The sequence below is a fragment of the Eublepharis macularius genome, chromosome 1, assembly GCF_028583425.1.
Source record: "Eublepharis macularius isolate TG4126 chromosome 1, MPM_Emac_v1.0, whole genome shotgun sequence".
In the NCBI taxonomy this organism is placed as follows: Eukaryota; Metazoa; Chordata; class Lepidosauria; order Squamata; family Eublepharidae; genus Eublepharis; species Eublepharis macularius.
The window spans coordinates 196,612,277-196,630,731 of NC_072790.1; the positions used below are offsets into that span (position 1 = coordinate 196,612,277).

General features: G+C 45.7%; 1 protein-coding gene across 1 annotated transcript in view; it reads left to right on the plus strand.

The window, feature by feature from the left end:
- MTA3 (metastasis associated 1 family member 3) overlaps positions 1-18,455 on the plus strand; it is a 201,412-nt gene that overhangs the window by 96,007 nt on the left and 86,950 nt on the right. Inside the window, 1 exon segment of the mRNA XM_054989242.1 lies at positions 16,461-16,560. Within this exon segment, the coding sequence (XP_054845217.1) occupies positions 16,461-16,560 (100 nt within the window).

An 18,455-nucleotide genomic window follows, 5' to 3' on the forward strand; every position in this document is an offset into this window, starting at 1 on the left:
GAGGGGTGAACTGCCGGAGAGGACACCACCAAGAGTTTGGGATGGGGACAGGAGGGATCTTTCATAACACACATACCATTTCTCCAGGGATCCATCGCCCACCCACCCCTTCTCAAAATGTTGAGAGAGATTCTCTCCCCCCTGCACAAAGACCTTTTGGGCCTCCACAGTCCTCATAGGTGAATTGGGGGGAGCGGGAGGACTCTCTGCAGCCCCCGAGCCACACCCAATACTGCTTTCCACAACTGAACCAGGAGGACTGCCATCGCACTTCATCCCACAACCACCCTTGGCAGCCAACACAAGAGGAGGACTCATTGTGCCACCAAACTGGAATTAAGGAGGACAGGAAAGGAGATGACTGTGTGCCCTCCACCGTGGTGCCCACTGAGCTTGGCCCCAGGGCCTGGCAGCAGCCCTGGCACCAGAGGGAGGGAGGGAGGGACTAGAGCCCTAGTCCACCACTCCCACAGACCTGAACAGATCAGGCACTAATAACACTGTGTGAGCCCTCAGCTGAGGTGCCCACTGAGCTTGGCCCCAGGGCCTGGCAGCAGCCCTGGCACCAGAGGGAGGGAGGGACTAGAGCCCTAGCCCACCACTTCCACAGACCTGACCCGATCAGGCACTGATTAATAATAATCAATGTGAGCCCTCAGCCAAGGTGCCCACTGAGCTTGGCCCCAGAGCTAGGCAGCAGCCCTGGAACCAGAGGAGATAGATCCCTATCCCCCAAATCCAAGCTCCAATCTCTCTCCCCAAAGGTTAGCAAATGGCAAGCAAGAGCTCTGTCCCACTCCACTGCTCACTGAAAGTGAAACTCAGCCTAGGAGCCCATGGCTATTTATAAGCACAGGTCCCATTGAGCAACGCAGGAGGTCTGTGTTTGGCCATCAGAGCTGCCTATCAGGGTTTGCAGGGATGAGATTGGAATGCCCATGGCTACAGGACACCCTCTTCCCCCTCCCTCCTCTGGGTGTCTTCTCCCAACTTGTAACCGCTTTGCAGCTCCGTGGTTGGAAGGAAGACCTGCCGATCAAGGTAAGCTGGACTTCCATTCGGGTTTCCAGGGCGACATAAGGAGTGCAGACAGAGTTCAGGCATTCCCCCGGCTCCGTTGCCAGGGGAATTGATTGCTGGTGCCTGAGTGTCTGGCTTCCTGAATTGCGGCCGAACACACTGAACCAGGCTTTTACCGACCGCTGGTTCGCTGGCCATGGTCGATAACGAACCGCCAGATCGCGATCACCCCTTTCATGTGTTTTTGAAGTTCATAATGCGTTTCGTGCCCATCTCTAGTTATTATATCATGCTACTTTGTTCTCCTGACTGTAATGCAATCTAGGCAAAGTTCTTATATTTATATTTTCACTGGTTTCCCAATTTCTTTTTACACAAAGCTGCCTTATATTGAATCGGACCTTTGGTCCACTAAAGCGAGTATTGTCTACTCAGACTGGCAGCAACTGTCCAGAATTTGGGGTAGTGGTCTTTCACAGAACCTAGGTAGAGTATTTAATATTTTCCCTGGAGATGTCAAGGATTGAATCACGGACCTTCTGGGTGCCAAGAAAATGCCCTAATGTGGAGCTGTGGCCTCTCCTCATTGTGAACCATGCTTCCAATAAAAATGACAACTAGAGGACATCGGCTAAATTAAGACAGTGTGCATCAAGGGATGGAAGGAGGGATGTTCTCCTTGAAAGACAATTATCTGAATTGGATCCTAAATTTCCTTCCATTCATGCGTGGAACACTTCCACTTGTGCAAGTTTTCTATTAACTCCCTCCTCCCACTGTAGCTCCCCCATGTTACACCTCACTACATTCCCAAGGGTCCAAAGACCACCCTGGAGCTGCGTTTCTCAGAGCACAGCTAGCTGCAGTGGGAAAGGAATGTTAGGAAAGTTTGTTCCACTCACATGGCTCTGTTCATGGTGGTTAAGATCTGTTCCTCTATTCTTTTTTTAGAGGTATCTGCATGCATGTGGAGGACAATGGGTATACAAATCCACTTCCTATTCCAATAATATTAATAATCCCATTGCGATTCAAGAGCAAGTCTTATATGACTTTTTGACAAAGCTAACATAAGTAGTAGCTTATGTATTGTTTATTATTCCTTTTCCTGGCCCTCCTACACTGGAAACACAGAGACACACACACTCCCACTGAGAGAGAGAGAGAGAAGCTTCTAGCCATTTAGTTAGTTTCTCTGCAAACAGCTGATCATTTAATTGTGAAATCTGTTTATCCAGTTGAGTGAAATCTGCTCAGCCAATTGTGTGCTTGTTATTTCCTTTTGGACTACCAATGCATGCCTTTCCCATCCTTTGCTGGCTATTAAGCACTGTTTGCTTTAATAGATGTAGCTTATGCATTTGCTTTAATTGGAAAATACCATGCTTAGTGTTTCTTCCATTACAAATAAAGCTTTCCTTCCTTCCTTGTTCACTTTTTAAAGGTTGATTTACAGCAACCATGCTGTATGGAGGGGCCACATATATAAAATTGGTCATGGTAGTCTGTATAAACTATCCTGCAACATTGTTGGTATGGGTTGTTTTGTTTTGTTTATGTAGTAGTAGTAGGTTATTTTAAAAGTGATTTCCCCTGGCCCATAATTTCCCCTGCTTACTGTTAAGAAATTGAAATAAATATAAAATTTCTTTTGATAGCATAGAAACTCTTCCTTTATAAATGAATAAATAAAGCAGTAAGCAGGTGCTTTACTTTTCTTTGTTGCTGGGATTGTATTGTTTTCTTATACATGCTCTACAGAATAAGAAACTCAGTATTGTTTAAGATGGGTAGCCGTGTTAAGTCTGTAGCAGTAGAAAAGAGCAAGAGTCCAGTAACACCAATAAAACTAACAAAATTAGTGGTAGGGTATGAGCTTTCCTTATGTATTGTTTATTTTCTTTTCAGTGAATCATGGGAAGTGGAGTATGCATTTTACTTGTGTATTAATAGGGTTTTTTTGGCTAAATGCTAATGGTAGGATATGGTTGTGAGCAGCAGAGTGAGAAAAAACACACATCACCTAAGATTAATCTATTTGTGCTAACAAGAAGTCTTGATTTGCTTTCCTATGATGTTTAAGTTGGGTCTGAGTGAGAGATCAGCGTCTGAGCACCTGTGATTTGATTTAAGAGATAAAGAGATTCCTCAGATCTGCATGATCCTTCCTCCTTTATTTCCTTCCTATTTATCGCCTCCTTTATCTTCCTTTATCCCACTTGAATTCTCTCTCATGCTAAGTATGGTTAATTTTAAACCAGAACTTCATGCCTTGGTTTTAAGTTAACTGTGGTTAGTATTAAGGTTGATGCAGAGATAATGCTGACTCTGCTAGGGAGGAGAAAGAAGAAGACAGCAGGAATAGAGGGGAGCTGACTTGGCACTCCACAGTTAAGTAATTGGGAAATGTTTCAGTACTTGGCTGTCTTGTAGCTCTGAGTTCCTAACGGGTAAAAATAATTAAGAAATGAGGGCTGTGATTCAGAGAAGTTCATGACAAAGTGTACCTGTGTGGTCTTGACATTTTTTTGGTAATAGCCTGATAAAATGGAATAGCCCCTTGCCTTTTGGGAAGTGAGAACTAATTCTGGATAGAATGCATGGTGCCCTTAATTCTTAGGAATATAACTTCTTTGGATTGTGCCAATATCCAGTAATGCAATAAAACAGAGGCCGATTCCACACTACCTTAGCTCCCGCTTTTCTTGTGCAATGATTGCTCCATCTGTTATTGCGCGTTCTTTGCTTGTTTGTCCACATCACCCTTTGAATAGCGCTTCTCCTGCGCAATCCGTTGATCACATCCCCTTTCAAAAAGACGGGTAAAGGGGTGGGAAAAACCCGAACGGCCCCGCGGTTATTTTTTTTTTTAAAGGACAAATTGACGCTATATCGATGAGTAAGCATCCTGGTTCAATGGTACAACGACACCATTAATATAATATATTTTAAATAATCACCCGAGACACTTACGATGAGCGCTTGGAACATCACAGCCTGCATGCTGGTTGAAATCATCCGGGAATAGCTGAGCGGTCACTATCACCTACAGCAGCATCCCACAGCAGAGCTTCATTTTGTCTTTGGAAAATTGACATCTGTGCCTAACTCTTCGGCACAGTCCGTGTTGGGGCGTAACATGAGCCATGATTTCAGTATCGTGGATGCCCCCCCCCCAATATATAAATTGAATTAACATATGAAATTGTTCCTCTGATATTTGAGGTCTGCCTGCTTTTTTAAAATGAGATTAATATGATGAGATGTTGCCATATCGACACGGTACTCTTTTATTTTTTAAAAAAAGGGGTGGGGACAAAGGTGGCAAATTACTCCTTAATTGGGAGGCGGGTCAAGAGAGGCTCGGAATTCAACGGAGGGCAGTTATTTGTCAAAAGATAACCCGCGGCAAAAGTGCAATGGGCTGTGGCGACACCATGCTGAATTAATGACGGCTTCGGAGACGATGCATGTGAACAGATGAAGGAATGGCGCTGCGGAAGGGAAAAACTGCCGCGAGAACGATGGTAGTGTGGATTCGGCCAGAATTGACTTAGAAAATGGTCATTTTTCTCCATCAACCAATATTGTACTTTTTAAAAATTAGATAATAAAAAGTTCTAGCAGCAAATAATGTAGTGAAGATCTTGAAAGGCAATGTCATTAACCACAGTTAGATGTCTTTGTTGTTCCTTCTGGGGTTGCCATATAGGACAGGGAAAATATTGGTTGTCATTTCTCATAAGCAGTTGAATTGCTATTCTTCATTTGACTGGTGTAGATTGTTACACGATAAGCTATGCCTGTCAGGTATTTTTCACAGTTGAAGCCTACCCTTTCTCCAAGGAATTCAGAGAAGTGCACACAGTGTGACTGCATTTTATTATCATAACTCTTTGAGAGTTAGTTGGTTGGCTAAAGTTACCTCCCTCTCCTGTCAGTTTTCTCATTGAGCAGGGGCTTCTACCCTGTTGTGCTACTCTGCCTTTATTTAGTATAGTTATATTTATTATAATTATTTGTATTATAATTATATTTATTATAATTACTGTGCAACTTAGTTGTTGAGGCTTCTTCTGCTATTATACATGTTTGGATTTTTAACACATTCCCTCTGGAAAAGTGCATAGTAAATAACACAATTTGAAAGTAAAGAACCAGTCAGAGTAGTTCCTTATTTACTTGGAGACCTTGTTCCGGAAAGAAATGATTGAATCAAAGCAACTGTGTTCGGGGTGAAAAAATAGATAATAAATGAAAGCCAGACTCGTTGGAAACAAGAATAAATTAAAGTGAATTCATAATCAGACAAGGCATATTTTACTTTCCAAAGCCAAAATCACTGTATGGTTTCTGGGTTAAATTCACTATAGCAGTTTTTGTGGACTGAAATTATTATGGAAGAACAGTAACAATTACTTTTTAACATCACTTGGAGTCTGAATGGCTGAGAGTGTGGATAATGGATAGGGCTGTCAAGTCACTTCCGACTTAGAGCAGCCCTATGAATTAATGATCTAATTGACAGCCTTGCCCAGGTCTTGAAAACTGAAAGTCTTGGCTTCCTTTAGTGAGTCAATCCATCTCATGTTGGGTCTTTCTCTTTTCTTACTGCCTTCAACTTTTCTAGCATTATGATCTACAGTGGATCTTGTCTTCTTGTGATGTGACCAAAGTATGATAGCCTCAGTTTAATCATTTTAGCTTCTAGAATACAGGCTTGATATGATCTAGAATCCACTTATTTGTCTTTTTGGTAGTCCATGGTATCTGTAAAACTCCAACTCTGCATTTTGAATGACTCAATTTTCTTTCTGTCAGCTTTCTTCATTGTCCAAATTTCATTTCCATACGTAGTAATGGAGATTACCTTAGTGTGAATTATCTTGATTCCCAACAACACTTCATCCCTAAGAATCTTTTCTAGTTCCTTTATGGCTTCCTGCCTCAGTCTCCCTCTGATTTCTTAGTTGCAGACTCCCTTTTGGTTGAAGAGCAGTTATACATTCTAACACGTCCCCCTTCCTGTTGCAGTCCTCTGATTTGCATCCCATGCCATTCCTTAGGGTCTAGCCCCAGGAAAAGCATTTTGGCAAGATCAGAGGGCTGCGGTTTGAGTAGATGAGGCAGGAAAGTTCTGATCTGTTGACCGAAGTTTAGTCTAGATACAATCCAATATCTGTCTTGATAGAATATGAGGTTGAGTTTGCATTTTTAAAATTGTAGTGCAAGATTTTCCAAAATTCATACTGACACTTCAGTGGGGTTTGAACTATTGCTGCTTTAGGTTGCTTTATCGCCAGGTTGTAAAGAGCAGTTGGTACTTTGCAACCCCAACCGGAATGAAGAGGCAGACACAGGCTTCGATTAAAGGGCCGTTTACTAACAAGACCATAACTTAACAAGGCAAGGGCCAACTAAGCGGTACAGGTCAAGCCCTGGGGTCAACACCTGGACCTCCGCCTTGACCTGCCTGAGCGAGCCCCATCGCCCCGGGTATAGGCCATTCCATGAATGGATGCCACCCGGCCAGCCAGGCAATGGATCCCCCCAGCAAGCACCTAACGCCGCAGCCGTATGGCATGAGGGAAGGCCTTGTGTTTGGGGATCCCCGCAGGATTCTGCCAGTGGTACGGTAGCCGTCAACAAGCATACCACAATAAATGGCAGACCCTGTTCCTCACACTTGGGGAAACGCCACTGGGTGCTCACCATCCCGCACCCTATTCCCAAAATCTCCTGCCAGCGGCTAACTATGGATCCACCTCATAAAATTCCTCAACCCTACCATTAGTGCAAGATAGGCGAAAAAAACCCTTTTCCCAAAGCCAATCAGGGAAAATGGGCAAAAAAATCCTACCTGAATAACTCATTGCCCTCTGGTGACATATGTACACCGTCACCTCTGTAGAGGTGGGCAAATTCGTCCCTAATCTTGGAGTGTGGCAAATAAATGCCCAAGCCTTGCCCCAAAGACCTCTTAATGGCGTGGTTAGCCTTGTGTCGGGCCCTCTCTATCGCCCTGGGATCTAAGGCTTCCCGCCAAACCCGTCTCTGTAGCGTCTCTGACCACATTATAAGCACGCCCGGCCATCAGCTGCTTATAAAGCTCAGGTCCTCAGCTACCTGCAACGACAGGGCTTTGCCCTGCATAAGCCCAATGTCATTTCCACCCAGGTGAATGACCACAATGTGCGGTGGAGGACCCTTTCAGTCCTGGAACAAGAGGGGCAGCAGACCGGGCCATCTGAGGCCCCTTCGGCCCTGCCACTCCACTGTGGCCACAGCGCTCAAACCAAGCTGGGATCCATTCACTGTTCTCCTGGCCTGGTAAGCTGCCCAGAACACCATGCTGTGGCCACAAATCAATATCCTCTTCCTCGCATGGCCCAACACGGCACCTGAGGAAAGAGCAATTAGTTCGCCATTTAAAATTGAGTCAGAGGCCGGACATAGGACCGAAACGCCCGTGACCGCCACCTGCCCACTCTCTGGATCGCCTGCTGAGGGTATCCCAAAGCAGCTGCTGTGCAGGCCGCCCCAATCCGGAAGGAGTGGGTTCCGAATTTGACCCCCGACAAGCCAATTTTCTTAAGTGCCCTATCTGTCACAGCCCAGAATTGATATTTAGTCAAAGGGGCTGGATCCTCGTGGCGGAATAAGACCCCTTGGTCATCCCCACGAAACGTGACATATTCCTTAAGGGCCTTGACAGGGCACAGCTCCTGCTCAGAGCAGGGGCCCAAAAGCAAGGTGGTCCCCCGCTGCTGCTGATCTGTTTTGGACCTCCTGATCCCAATGGAGACTTTATCCCCGACAAATTTAATATCCCGGGCAGTCAAGGCCCATCCAGTCATGTCTGCCCACGATGAGACCACTAGCTCACTTACTCGCAGGGCCCCCAAAAATGCCGTTAAGGCAGCAGCATGAAAAAGCTTCCGTTCAAAAACGCATGAGCAGACTTCCGCCCACACTGACCCCATCCTCTTCAGCACTGATGGGGAGATGGGCTGCCTCGGGTCACTAGGCGTTTTTATTTCCCTGGCCCAGCCTTCCAGCATCTTGTGAATCCTGAAAGCGCCTGTGAATTCAGGAAAGCCTCGTGCCTTGCTGGCAAAGGCTAAAGCGGCGAGCTGTCCCCTAATGGACTTGACCGCAAGTCCCTGCCGTCGTTGCACTACACAAAAGTGCATCATTTGCTCAGGCGGGATGGGCCACGACTGCTGGAGTCCCGCCGACGCCCTGAACTGGAACAGCTGTCCTACCGCACGATCGTAGGCTCGGCACGTGCTGGGGGCAATGGACAGCTGGATTGCTCTATTTACTTCTGCCGTCCAAGCTCCCACAGCTCCTGGGGCATCCCTGCCGGCCGCCTGTCGGCCCAGGGGGCAAGCTGCCAGAATCGTTCCATCTGTTGGCGAGACAAAGCATCTGCCGCACCATTATTAACACCTGGAACATGCCTGGCCCTAAACAAAATGTTCTTCTGCAAACATTTCAGTGTAAAGGCCCTTACCAGCCTCATTACCCTGGGGGATCTAGATGCCATGGTGTTGACCACATGCACTACAGCCAAGTTGTCACACCAAAAGTGGACCGCTTGGTTAGCCAATTGGGATCCACACGGCCACTAACAAGGGAAAGAACTCTAAAAACGTAAGGTCTTTGGACAATCCCTGGGCTACCCAATCTACGAGCCATTGGTCAGCACACCAATGCCCCCTAAAAAAGACTCCAAAGCCTGTGGACCCAGAGGCATCAGAGGTGACTTGGAGTTCAGCTTCTAACAGCAGATTCTCCCTCCAGAAGGTCACCCCATTAAAGGTGGCAAGGAATTCCTTCCACACTAATAAATCTTCCCGCATCCCCTTGTTGATTCGCAAGCGATGATGGGGCAACCGCAAGTTCCCCATAGCATCGCACAGCCGCCTGAGGAACGCCCTCCCAGGCGCCACTGCCTTACAGGCAAAGTTTAAATGGCCAACCAGTTGCTGTAACTCGAGTAGAGATACCTTGTCTCTACTCAAGCAGTCTTCCAACCGAGTTCTAAGGTCTACCACTTTCTCCAGTGGCAACCTCAAAGTCTGTTGAACTGTGTCCAGTTCAATGACTAAAAACGTCAGGACCACAGCTGGTCCCTCAGTTTTCTCATGAGCCAAGGGAACCCCTAGTTCCTCAGCAAGCTCCATGAACCCTGCCAAGAGCCTGGCACACTGCCCTGTGCCAGCATGCCCAGACACCATAAAGTCATCTAAATAATGAACGGTGTCTGGGCAGGCACAGCGATGACACAACTCCCATTCCAAAAAGGAACTGAAGCGCTCAAAAGCAGAGCAAGATATGGAACACCCCATAGGCAGGGCCCGGTCCATATAAAACTTGCCCTCAAATGCAAAACCCAGAAGATCAAAGTCTTCTGGGTGAACAGGGAGCAGGCGAAAAGCAGACTTTATATCGCACTTTGCCATCTCGGCTCCCACCCCACACCGGCGCACAACCTTGACCGCTTGGTCAAAGGAAGTGTAGTGCACTGAGCAGAGTTCATCGGGGATACCATCATTCACCGATCTCCCTTTGGGGAAAGACAAGTGGTGAATGAGGTGAAACTCCCCCGGCGCCTTCTTTGGCACCACCCCCAAAGGAGAGACCCTCAGGGACGAGACAGGTGGGGCATCAAAAGGCCCTAATACCCTGCCCTCAGCACACTCCTTCAAATTTTTTGGGTGGACTACATCTTCCATGCCAGCCACTGACCTAAGGTTGGCTGCCATGGAAGGTGTCCTGGGGCCCTGAAAAGGGATTCGAAAACCAAACTTAAAACCTAAAAGTAAATAGTCAGCGTCCCTGCGCCTTGGGTATACTTGCAGCAACCGCTCAAGTACCCTCAGCCTTACTGGGCTGGGCCCCTTTTCCAGGCCCCTGCTGACCGCCGCCACCCCCAAAGCATTTTCCACCTTGTCTTCCCCTGGGGCAAGCTGTAAGTGCGTGGGGTCCTGCGCACACTGGGCATTCGTGCCTAAACTTACAAAACTTCCTGTTGCACACCCCTTTGGACGCAAAGTCCCAGTAGAGCAGCCGTGATTGAACCTGCTGCCCCGCAGAGGTGCGGGAACCAAAACCTGGGGCGGGCCGAATAATCATGTGACCGCTATTGGTCCTATCCCCGGCAGAGGACTTGGCGGGACCCATGACCTGCACCCAAAGCTGAATTAAGATCTGGTCCCAGGGAAGACTCGGGGTCAAGGCTGCACGCATGCGGAACTCCTCGTCATAGCGCAGCCAGGCGACCCCCTCAAAGTCTGTATACCCCCTGTATATGATATTCATATACTGGAATAAGGGGAGAGCCCCATGTGGCTGCGCCCTAGCCAAAACCCCGGTGTAGACCAGGAAACCGGGCAGCCAGTGAGCCCAGGACCTGTCAATCCGCCACCTACGGATCTTCTCCTTATCCCGGTCGTCCAGATCATCCTTATCCTTCTCCAGTTCCCTGAAGAGAAGGGTAAAGACGTCCACATAGTCGCCCCGAATAATTTTATCCCGGGTAGCCTGCGTCAAATGGTCCCCCAGGGGCAAGGCCGTATCCCCAGGGGGCAAGGCACTATACGGAACAGTGCCATAAGCAGGCCCAGTGCCATACGCTGGTGGAAAAGGCCCCGGCTGGGGGCTGTACCCATACGGCCAGCCCGCGGCCGCAAGCGGCAATGCACCCCCGTACGCGGGGGGGGGCTGTGCTTGCGCGCAGCCTGGCATTACCGGCGAGCCCGCCCCAGGCCAACCCGCCGAAGTGGATGGGTAGGCAGGCCAGCCCTGCCCCACCGAGGGATAAACAGGCGGCAGGACGGCAACACCCGAGGCTTCCTGGTGGCCAATAGGCCCCCACGGCCAAGAACCTTCCTGCTGGTGCATGAGGGACTTACCGTCATCCAAAGGTGTCTCCACCGCTATGGCCACCTGACCATCCTCGGCTGTGCCCTCTGGTTCGACTCCCACGTCTGTCATAGACATCAACTGTTGCCCCACACCGCCAACAGAACCTGGCGCGTCCCGAGATGATCCCTCAAGGGCAGACAAACGAGACAAAAACTCATTATAGAAGACCTCCCTAGGCACCTTCTTAGCCGCCCGGCCTGGGCGTGCCGGTGCCGCCCCTGAAGTGGGCTCCCGCTTCTTCTCTAACGCAGCTAAACGCTCCATGAGCTCCCGTCTGGTAGGACCACTGTCCTCATCATCTGAGGACAAAATCACCGGGATTGGCCTCTTAGGTGCACGCCGTTTAGCTGGCTGCTTCCCTTTGGATGGACCGCCACCCTTCATAGTTGGCATCCTAACGCAACAACTCTATTAGCTAACGCGAACAAAGCTTAAGACTGCAGTACTGCAGCTTACCACTCCTCACCACCGGGCACTGCTGTAGCAGTCCCGGGTAGCCACCAGGGGGCGCTTACTTCCAGTAGCAAGGATTGAGGTCCTGCAGCAGCCCTGGCAAGCCACCAGGTGGCTCCTATCTCCCAGTAACCCCACAAAGCCAAGAGCAGCCACTAGGAGGCGCCAATATGGAAACGCGGCCACCACAGGACCAATCTAAAATGGCCACCCGGAGGGGGCCAGGCGGGGCCTTATGTGGCCTTTGGCAACGTTGGGATTTATAGGGGGGAAGGTGACACGCAACCCGCCCTTAATTATCCCACACTGCCCCCCAGGCCGCCCGAGTACTATGGCCACTATGCCAACTGGCAAGGGCCTACCTGGCAAAAAGGGAGGGGGCGGTAAAAAGGGGGGGAACCGCGGCCTCTTGAACCCTCTAGCTAGCAAGGGGGGGACGTGTTTGTGTCTTGATTAAAACAACTGTGCCTCTACCACTGGCACAGAGAAATCTCGCAGAAAAACGGCCACCTGCACAAACGGCCGCATAATTGCAGCCCTCCGAAGCAGCCGCTCCAGCGCCGGGCAGCGGCCGTCTCACATGGCCGCGTGAATGTGGCCGTCCAAATGCCCGGCCTGTCCAATGCCGTCAAAAGCGGCCAGAAGACGCCGCTCCAAGAAAGCGCAGCCCCAAGCAGCCCGATGCCACCGGGCCCGACTCCAAAGACACGCTGGAGGAGCAGAGCCGTAAAAATGCTGCTGCTGCCTCCAGAACGCGTCCCAACTGCGGCCAGGGGAAGGCGGAGCCGCCCGAAAACGGCTCCTGGCTCCGCCCCCCGGGCAAAGCCCCGTATGCCCGGGAGGAAGGGAGACTGCCTCCTTCCTCCGGCAGGGCTGCAAAGCATGACTCCCTGCTCAAGCTGCGTGCAGCCGCAGGGTGAGTCATATTCCCATGATCCCTTGCAATAAATAAGGGAGGATGGAAGATTCTGTTTTCCAGAATGGTTCCTTGTTGTTTTTTGCCCAGAAGGACAGAACTAGCTACAATCTTCTCACAAATAGTGTTTGCCAATCTTGAAACTAAAAAAATCCTCAAACCTGGGAAGGGCTTGGGATTGAAACTAGAGATGGTTCAGAGATGGAACCTGGACATGTCATGCCAATGCGGTTTAGTGGTTAGAGAAGAGGTCCTAGTGTGGCACCTGTAGACACCATGGCACCTGCTGACACTTTTCCAAGTGTTTTTAGAAAATGGATGTGGTCATGTGGGGCTTTTGCCCAGCAGATCATATGATTGGCCATTGGAGATCTGATTGGTTGCTCATATTTTTAAAAAAGTTCAGTTACAACTCCTGCCACAATGTTAGCTTTATTCTCTCTCATACTCTTTTCCAGTGTATTTTTAAAAATTATCCGTCTTCCTTGCATTTCGGCTTCCTCTGTGTATATGTGTGTTGCTGTACCTCCACAGAAGCCATTTTGTGATTGCACTGAGGGGCTCAAAAACAGGCACCACACTGAGGACTGCTGACCTAAAGTGTATAGCTTAAAAAAGTGGCAGAGGAGGAGGATGCAGTGTAAACATTTATTTATTTAGTACTGCGGCTATCCTGAAAATATTGTTTTTTAAAAAAGAACCAGTTGGTCTCCCTTCCCCTATCAGTTGGTGAATATTCTGCTAATCTATTTGTACTTACTTTTTCAAGCATCCCATGCAAAACAGCACCAAGTTCCTGATAAATCTTCTAGAAATAATTTAGCACTGTACCACCACAGCTCAAGTGTGAAGAGTCTAGTAGTTCTAGTAGTAAACTGACAAACCTGCCAATGCTAACACACTCTGAGATATTATGCTGTTTTTTGTTCCAGGCGTGCTTATCCTCCTATCTTTTTTAGAAGAAATGCAGAAGAAATAAAGCCATCATGTTGTGCACCATGGTGGTAATCCACTGTTTTGTAGGGTTTTTTAAAAAAAATTAGAACATTGAAAATAAACAGCATTGCTTGCTTTACAGAATGGGTTGTTGATGAGAAGAAAAATTGTTTTCAGTAATAGCAGCTGATTAGCATTGATATACTTAATATGTCACATTTTCCCTGCCTCATAGCTACAAGTCCCTAGAGTAAATTTCCAACTTTAATTATGTGAAAGTTGTTGACACAGAAGAACTACAGTTCCCCCCCTCCCCTTCTGTTTTTAGGTCAAATCTTAATTGGCCTTAATTTTGTATTAAAGAGATGTACTTCTAATATTCCCTCACTGATTCTTGATTTGGAAGGCGATTTCTTTAATAAAGCAGACAGAAGGAAAACAATAACTTTGTACTGTCACACTGGAGTCTGAAACTGTACTGCTACACACCACTGCTAAAGCAGGGGGGCCTGGTCAGTGGCACGGAGAGGCACATTCAGTGGAGGACAATAGTGGCATTTCTGGGCAGGAGAAAGAGGTATAGTGAGATTTGATGATAGCACAAGGCCAAGCCTGAACCCCTGGCTTTTCTTGCTTGTTCTCTGCTGCTGCCTTATCTCGTAACCCAAGACTTTGAGGGCAGTCTGCATGTATTCTGTAGAGAGGTATCTAACTCTTATTTCCAAAAGACTGAGCCTGTACTGAGCTAAAACGTGCAATAGACAAAGCAGAGGAAAAGTTCCATTGAACCTGAAGTCCTGCATGTATAGGTTGGGTCTTTCTCACTATGAATCTTTCAATTAGTGTATCATTTGGTGCCTGTTTCCATTGAAACAGCTATAGTTTGCACTTTGCAGTATAATTTTAACATTCCTTTTAAACACCTTCTCATCTCCCTTAATTTTTTTTCTTTTGGTTCCTGGTTTCTGATGACTGGCTGGTATGGAAAATATAACTGAAATGCAAATGTCAAATGGGGAAAAATACTTTCAATAACACAGCAGTCCTCTCTCAGTTGGGCTAAGGTGGAGGTGGTCATCCAATTTAATGCCAAAAACTGCTTTAAAAATAATTAGGGTTGAAGAAAATAAATACCCGATTGCTTCATTTGTACAGTCACAGATTGCTGAAAGCATGGGATATTAATGGTCCACTTTTTGCAGTTCACCTTACAATGCAAGGCATCAGGTTGAAAGTACTGTGTTAGTTCTATCGTTCACAGATCTTTCTCATTTGATTTTAAAGGGAATGCTATAATTTGAAATTTCAAGTTGCCCTGCATCATGCCTGTCAGTTATAAGGAAAATTAACATATTGGAATAGCTACGACAATGGATTGATTCATATTATGTGCCTAATATGCCCTACCTGAGGCACCTTTTATGTCCTTCCAGCTGCGTGGGAGGCTAGGACATGTTCCTTGTGACTGGGAGAATATTTAAATGACTGAAGTCTGTGGGCAGGTTGGGTCATTTCTGTGAATATCTGAACCACATGGGAGCTGGTCATGGACAATCTGTTCCCACACAACTGGGAGAATGTTTAAAGGGAATCTAAAAATGCTGTTTTTCTGACATTGTTTTCCCCCGTGTATGTAGATATCCGGCAGCACGTTGGAACACAGGTTTTTATTATGGCAATATCAGTAATCCTGCTGCAAAGCAAGACCTTTCAGTGTTGTGTTACTAATATATAGGTTATGCTTTTGGATTTAGTGGGGATACATGGGGATTTAGTGGGGATACATTTCATGTTGATACATGGTTGGTAGTACAGGATGCTGTAGGCACCCTCCTGTCCTACACACACACCCATATACACTGTGTTATTGTTTGGAGCATTGCTGTTCAAATTGACTTTGTTGAGGCAGAAGTTGAGCTTAAGCCAGTGTCTTTAGTGCTAAAGTGACAGGGCTGGAATGAACTAAAGGTCATCTAGTCGTATTATCTATCTGCTACCATCCTCCCTTCCAAAGGCCAGCCGGTGCAGATCATGCCATAGAGTGGCACAAATGGAAAACTGGTTGTGTGCAGAATATATAGCATCCAATGGCTCAAGCAATATTGCCACAGAAGGCAAAAACTGCCACTTTGAGCCAAATCTCCATTCTGTCCTGAGATAGCCTTTGAGAATGAGCACAAAATGAATCTAAATTAACTTTTCCAAAAGAAATTGGATGAGGGTAACCTGGCATACAATCCCCAATTGTGGCAGCTGTTACAATCTTGAAATGAAGGGAAAAAATCCTAAGAATATATGGGGATAGAGTTCCTTATTCCTGTCAACCAAAACGGGCTGGCTGCTGCGGTGGGTTTGAAGTTGTCAGCATGTAGTACAGAGTGGGAGAATACTCACTTTATGTGGTTTACCATCTCCAGGTGTTCTCAGTGCCCTTTGTATTGATCTAAGTCTTGTAAACAATGTTTCAAAGTTTATATGCCATCAAATCTTTTGTTAAACATTAACCCACACTTGTGTTAGGTCCAAAAGAAAGAAAGAAATGTTTATGTTGTTGTTGTTGTTAATGTCATTTACAGTCTGCCTTTCTCACTGAGACACAAAGTGGATTACATAGTGTGAGATTAGTACAGTGAAAATCAAGGACATTTCAATAAAAATACCATAGGGAATATAAATGCGAATTTTACAATAATATAACATCAGCAAAAATCCAAAACAGAGTTGAAGAATTGCTGAAGCAGAGCATAAGCAATTTTAAGACTAATCATACTTAAATCAATAGATAGTACATAGTAGCACATTATTGCTGGTTACTTGCAGACCAGTCTTAACTCACCACCAGGACAAAGATTATTTTCAAGTTCGTCTTATCTCACAGTATCTTCGTACATTTATTCCCCCTTGCTGCTTTCTTACTTTCTAGTGTGTCTCAGATACGGAACCAACATATACTTGCAATTTGCAATATAATTTGTCTTCTCTGCTAGTGTGTTGTGTTCTTTGTTGTGCAAAGTATACCACATATTTTTAAGTAGTCTTGGATTTATTAGAAAATATTTAAAGTGCAGATGAATTCTAATATGCATGCTAATAAACTATGTGTTATGTATGAGAGAATGAGAGTGCACATGATGACTTCATGTATCTGGATTGCATTTGTTTTCATGAGTGTTTTTGCAATTCTTTTTTTCCTCTCCCTCAGTGCGGTTGGTACATTTGCTCGAGCTCTGGACTGCAGTAGTTCTGTCAGGCAACCTAGTTTGCACATGAGTGCGGCTGCCGCTTCCCGTGACATCACACTGGTGAGATGCACTCTTCAAATGCTGCTCTTGCATGTTAATGCAACTAATTCGTGATCCTAAGTACACTCTTTTAAGCCCATCAAAGTCAGTGGAACTGGATATGGTGGAACTGCAATATGGCTGCCTATAAGTGCTTGAAATAATTGAGATGAAAATTTTTAATACTTTAGCGTTTTTTATTTTTTAGATAGCTACTCTTCTGCCACAGTTCTGATCTTAATACATTAATCACAAAATAAGGCCAAATTCAAAGGAAGCCTTATTAAGAAGTGTGGTTCTGTGGCACTAAATAATACACTAATATTGCAAAATGGAAGGATAATTGAGCCTGGTTAAGGTCATGGTTTATAAAAGAAAAGGAAGGAAGATTTAAATATTCAAAATAACTGAATTGTACCTGGAGTATTATCACAAATGGCCTAATATTATTAGATATTAAAATAGTGTTTTTAACACTCCTTCCCCAATATGCTATAAAGCAAGGGTCCTCAACCTTTTTTTTTTTTTGGCCTGCAGGCACCTTTCAAATCCTGACACAGGGTGATGAGTGCAGCCACAAAATGGCTGCCATAAAAGGCAGCGCCAACCACACTATGTCAGGGACTGAGATTATACATATCTCTAATAGTAACTCTAACATTTCAGGCAGAAATTCTGTTTAACAGGATGCCTTTTGAAATGAACATACTATTTAAAAAAAAATTCTTGCTTACAAACAGCTTACCTTCAGTCGTGCAGTTAAGATCCTTGTGCTGTGGTGGCAGCTGCTAAGACTCTGGCCTGGTTTGTTCCTAGTGAGATCCAAGGTGACATAAGAATTTAAGAACAACAATCAAAGAATAAACATATAAAACAGTAGGCAATCATAAATTCCCCAGAGGATTTCTGCAAACTGATAGGTGAGTGGGTGGAGAGCTGTTTCTGTGGGTCTTCCTGCTCCATTTCAAGGGGCATTTTGAGATGCAGTGGGAGGTGGAGAGTGGTGAAGTTACTTTGCAGCCAGAATAGTGATCATAGTTAAATGGAGGAATACAAAGGCTTCCTTCCTTGTATGATTTTTAGTGTATTTTATCCCACCCTTCTTCCAAGAAGCCCAGAGCAATGTATGAGATTATTCTTTCCTCAGTTTCATAAAAATCCTTTTTTTAAAAAAAAATTTTATTTACATTGTAAGCCACCTTGAGCTCCTGCATACCAGAAAGGTGGCTAACAAATGTTTAGAATAAAGTAATAAATAAATAAGAGGTAGGGCAGGCTGAGTAAGAATACCTCAGGGTTACAAAAGTAACTGTCATAATTTGGAGGGATTTGATCCTGGGTCTTTCCAGGTCTCACCCTACACTTACCACAATGCTACCCTAGCTCTTAAAAGACAATATGATGAATTGCTAAAATGATGAAGCTGGCCAACCATGTGACAAGCAGAGAAGGCTACCAATTAAAATATGCAGAAAATGTAATAATTATAGAAAACAGTTCAGAGCCTCAGTCAGATTAATCTCTCGCTTCAACTTGCATAAAAGATTTGCCATTGGTATTTAAAAAATGGCCAAAGTGAGGCTGGCAATTTGCATAAAAAGGGGTTTCTGTGTTTATAGGGCAAGCCCTTACTCCTCTATAACATCATAATATACATATTTCAATATGGACCTTTTGTACACTGCATTCTCCGATTTATGTTTAAAAAAAAGGTATTCATCGTGGAGATGGTATAGTGACAGGTGTTACTTAATAGTGGAAATAGTGCTGTTCAGTTCTTTGGGGCATGTTATTCTTTGTTTAACACCCCTTTATTCATTGTACTACAGATTGGTAGGCTTTAATTAGTTCTCTGAAAAATACTTTTAAAATTCATTCTATGTTTTTGCATAAACCATTCAGCATAAATACTTGTA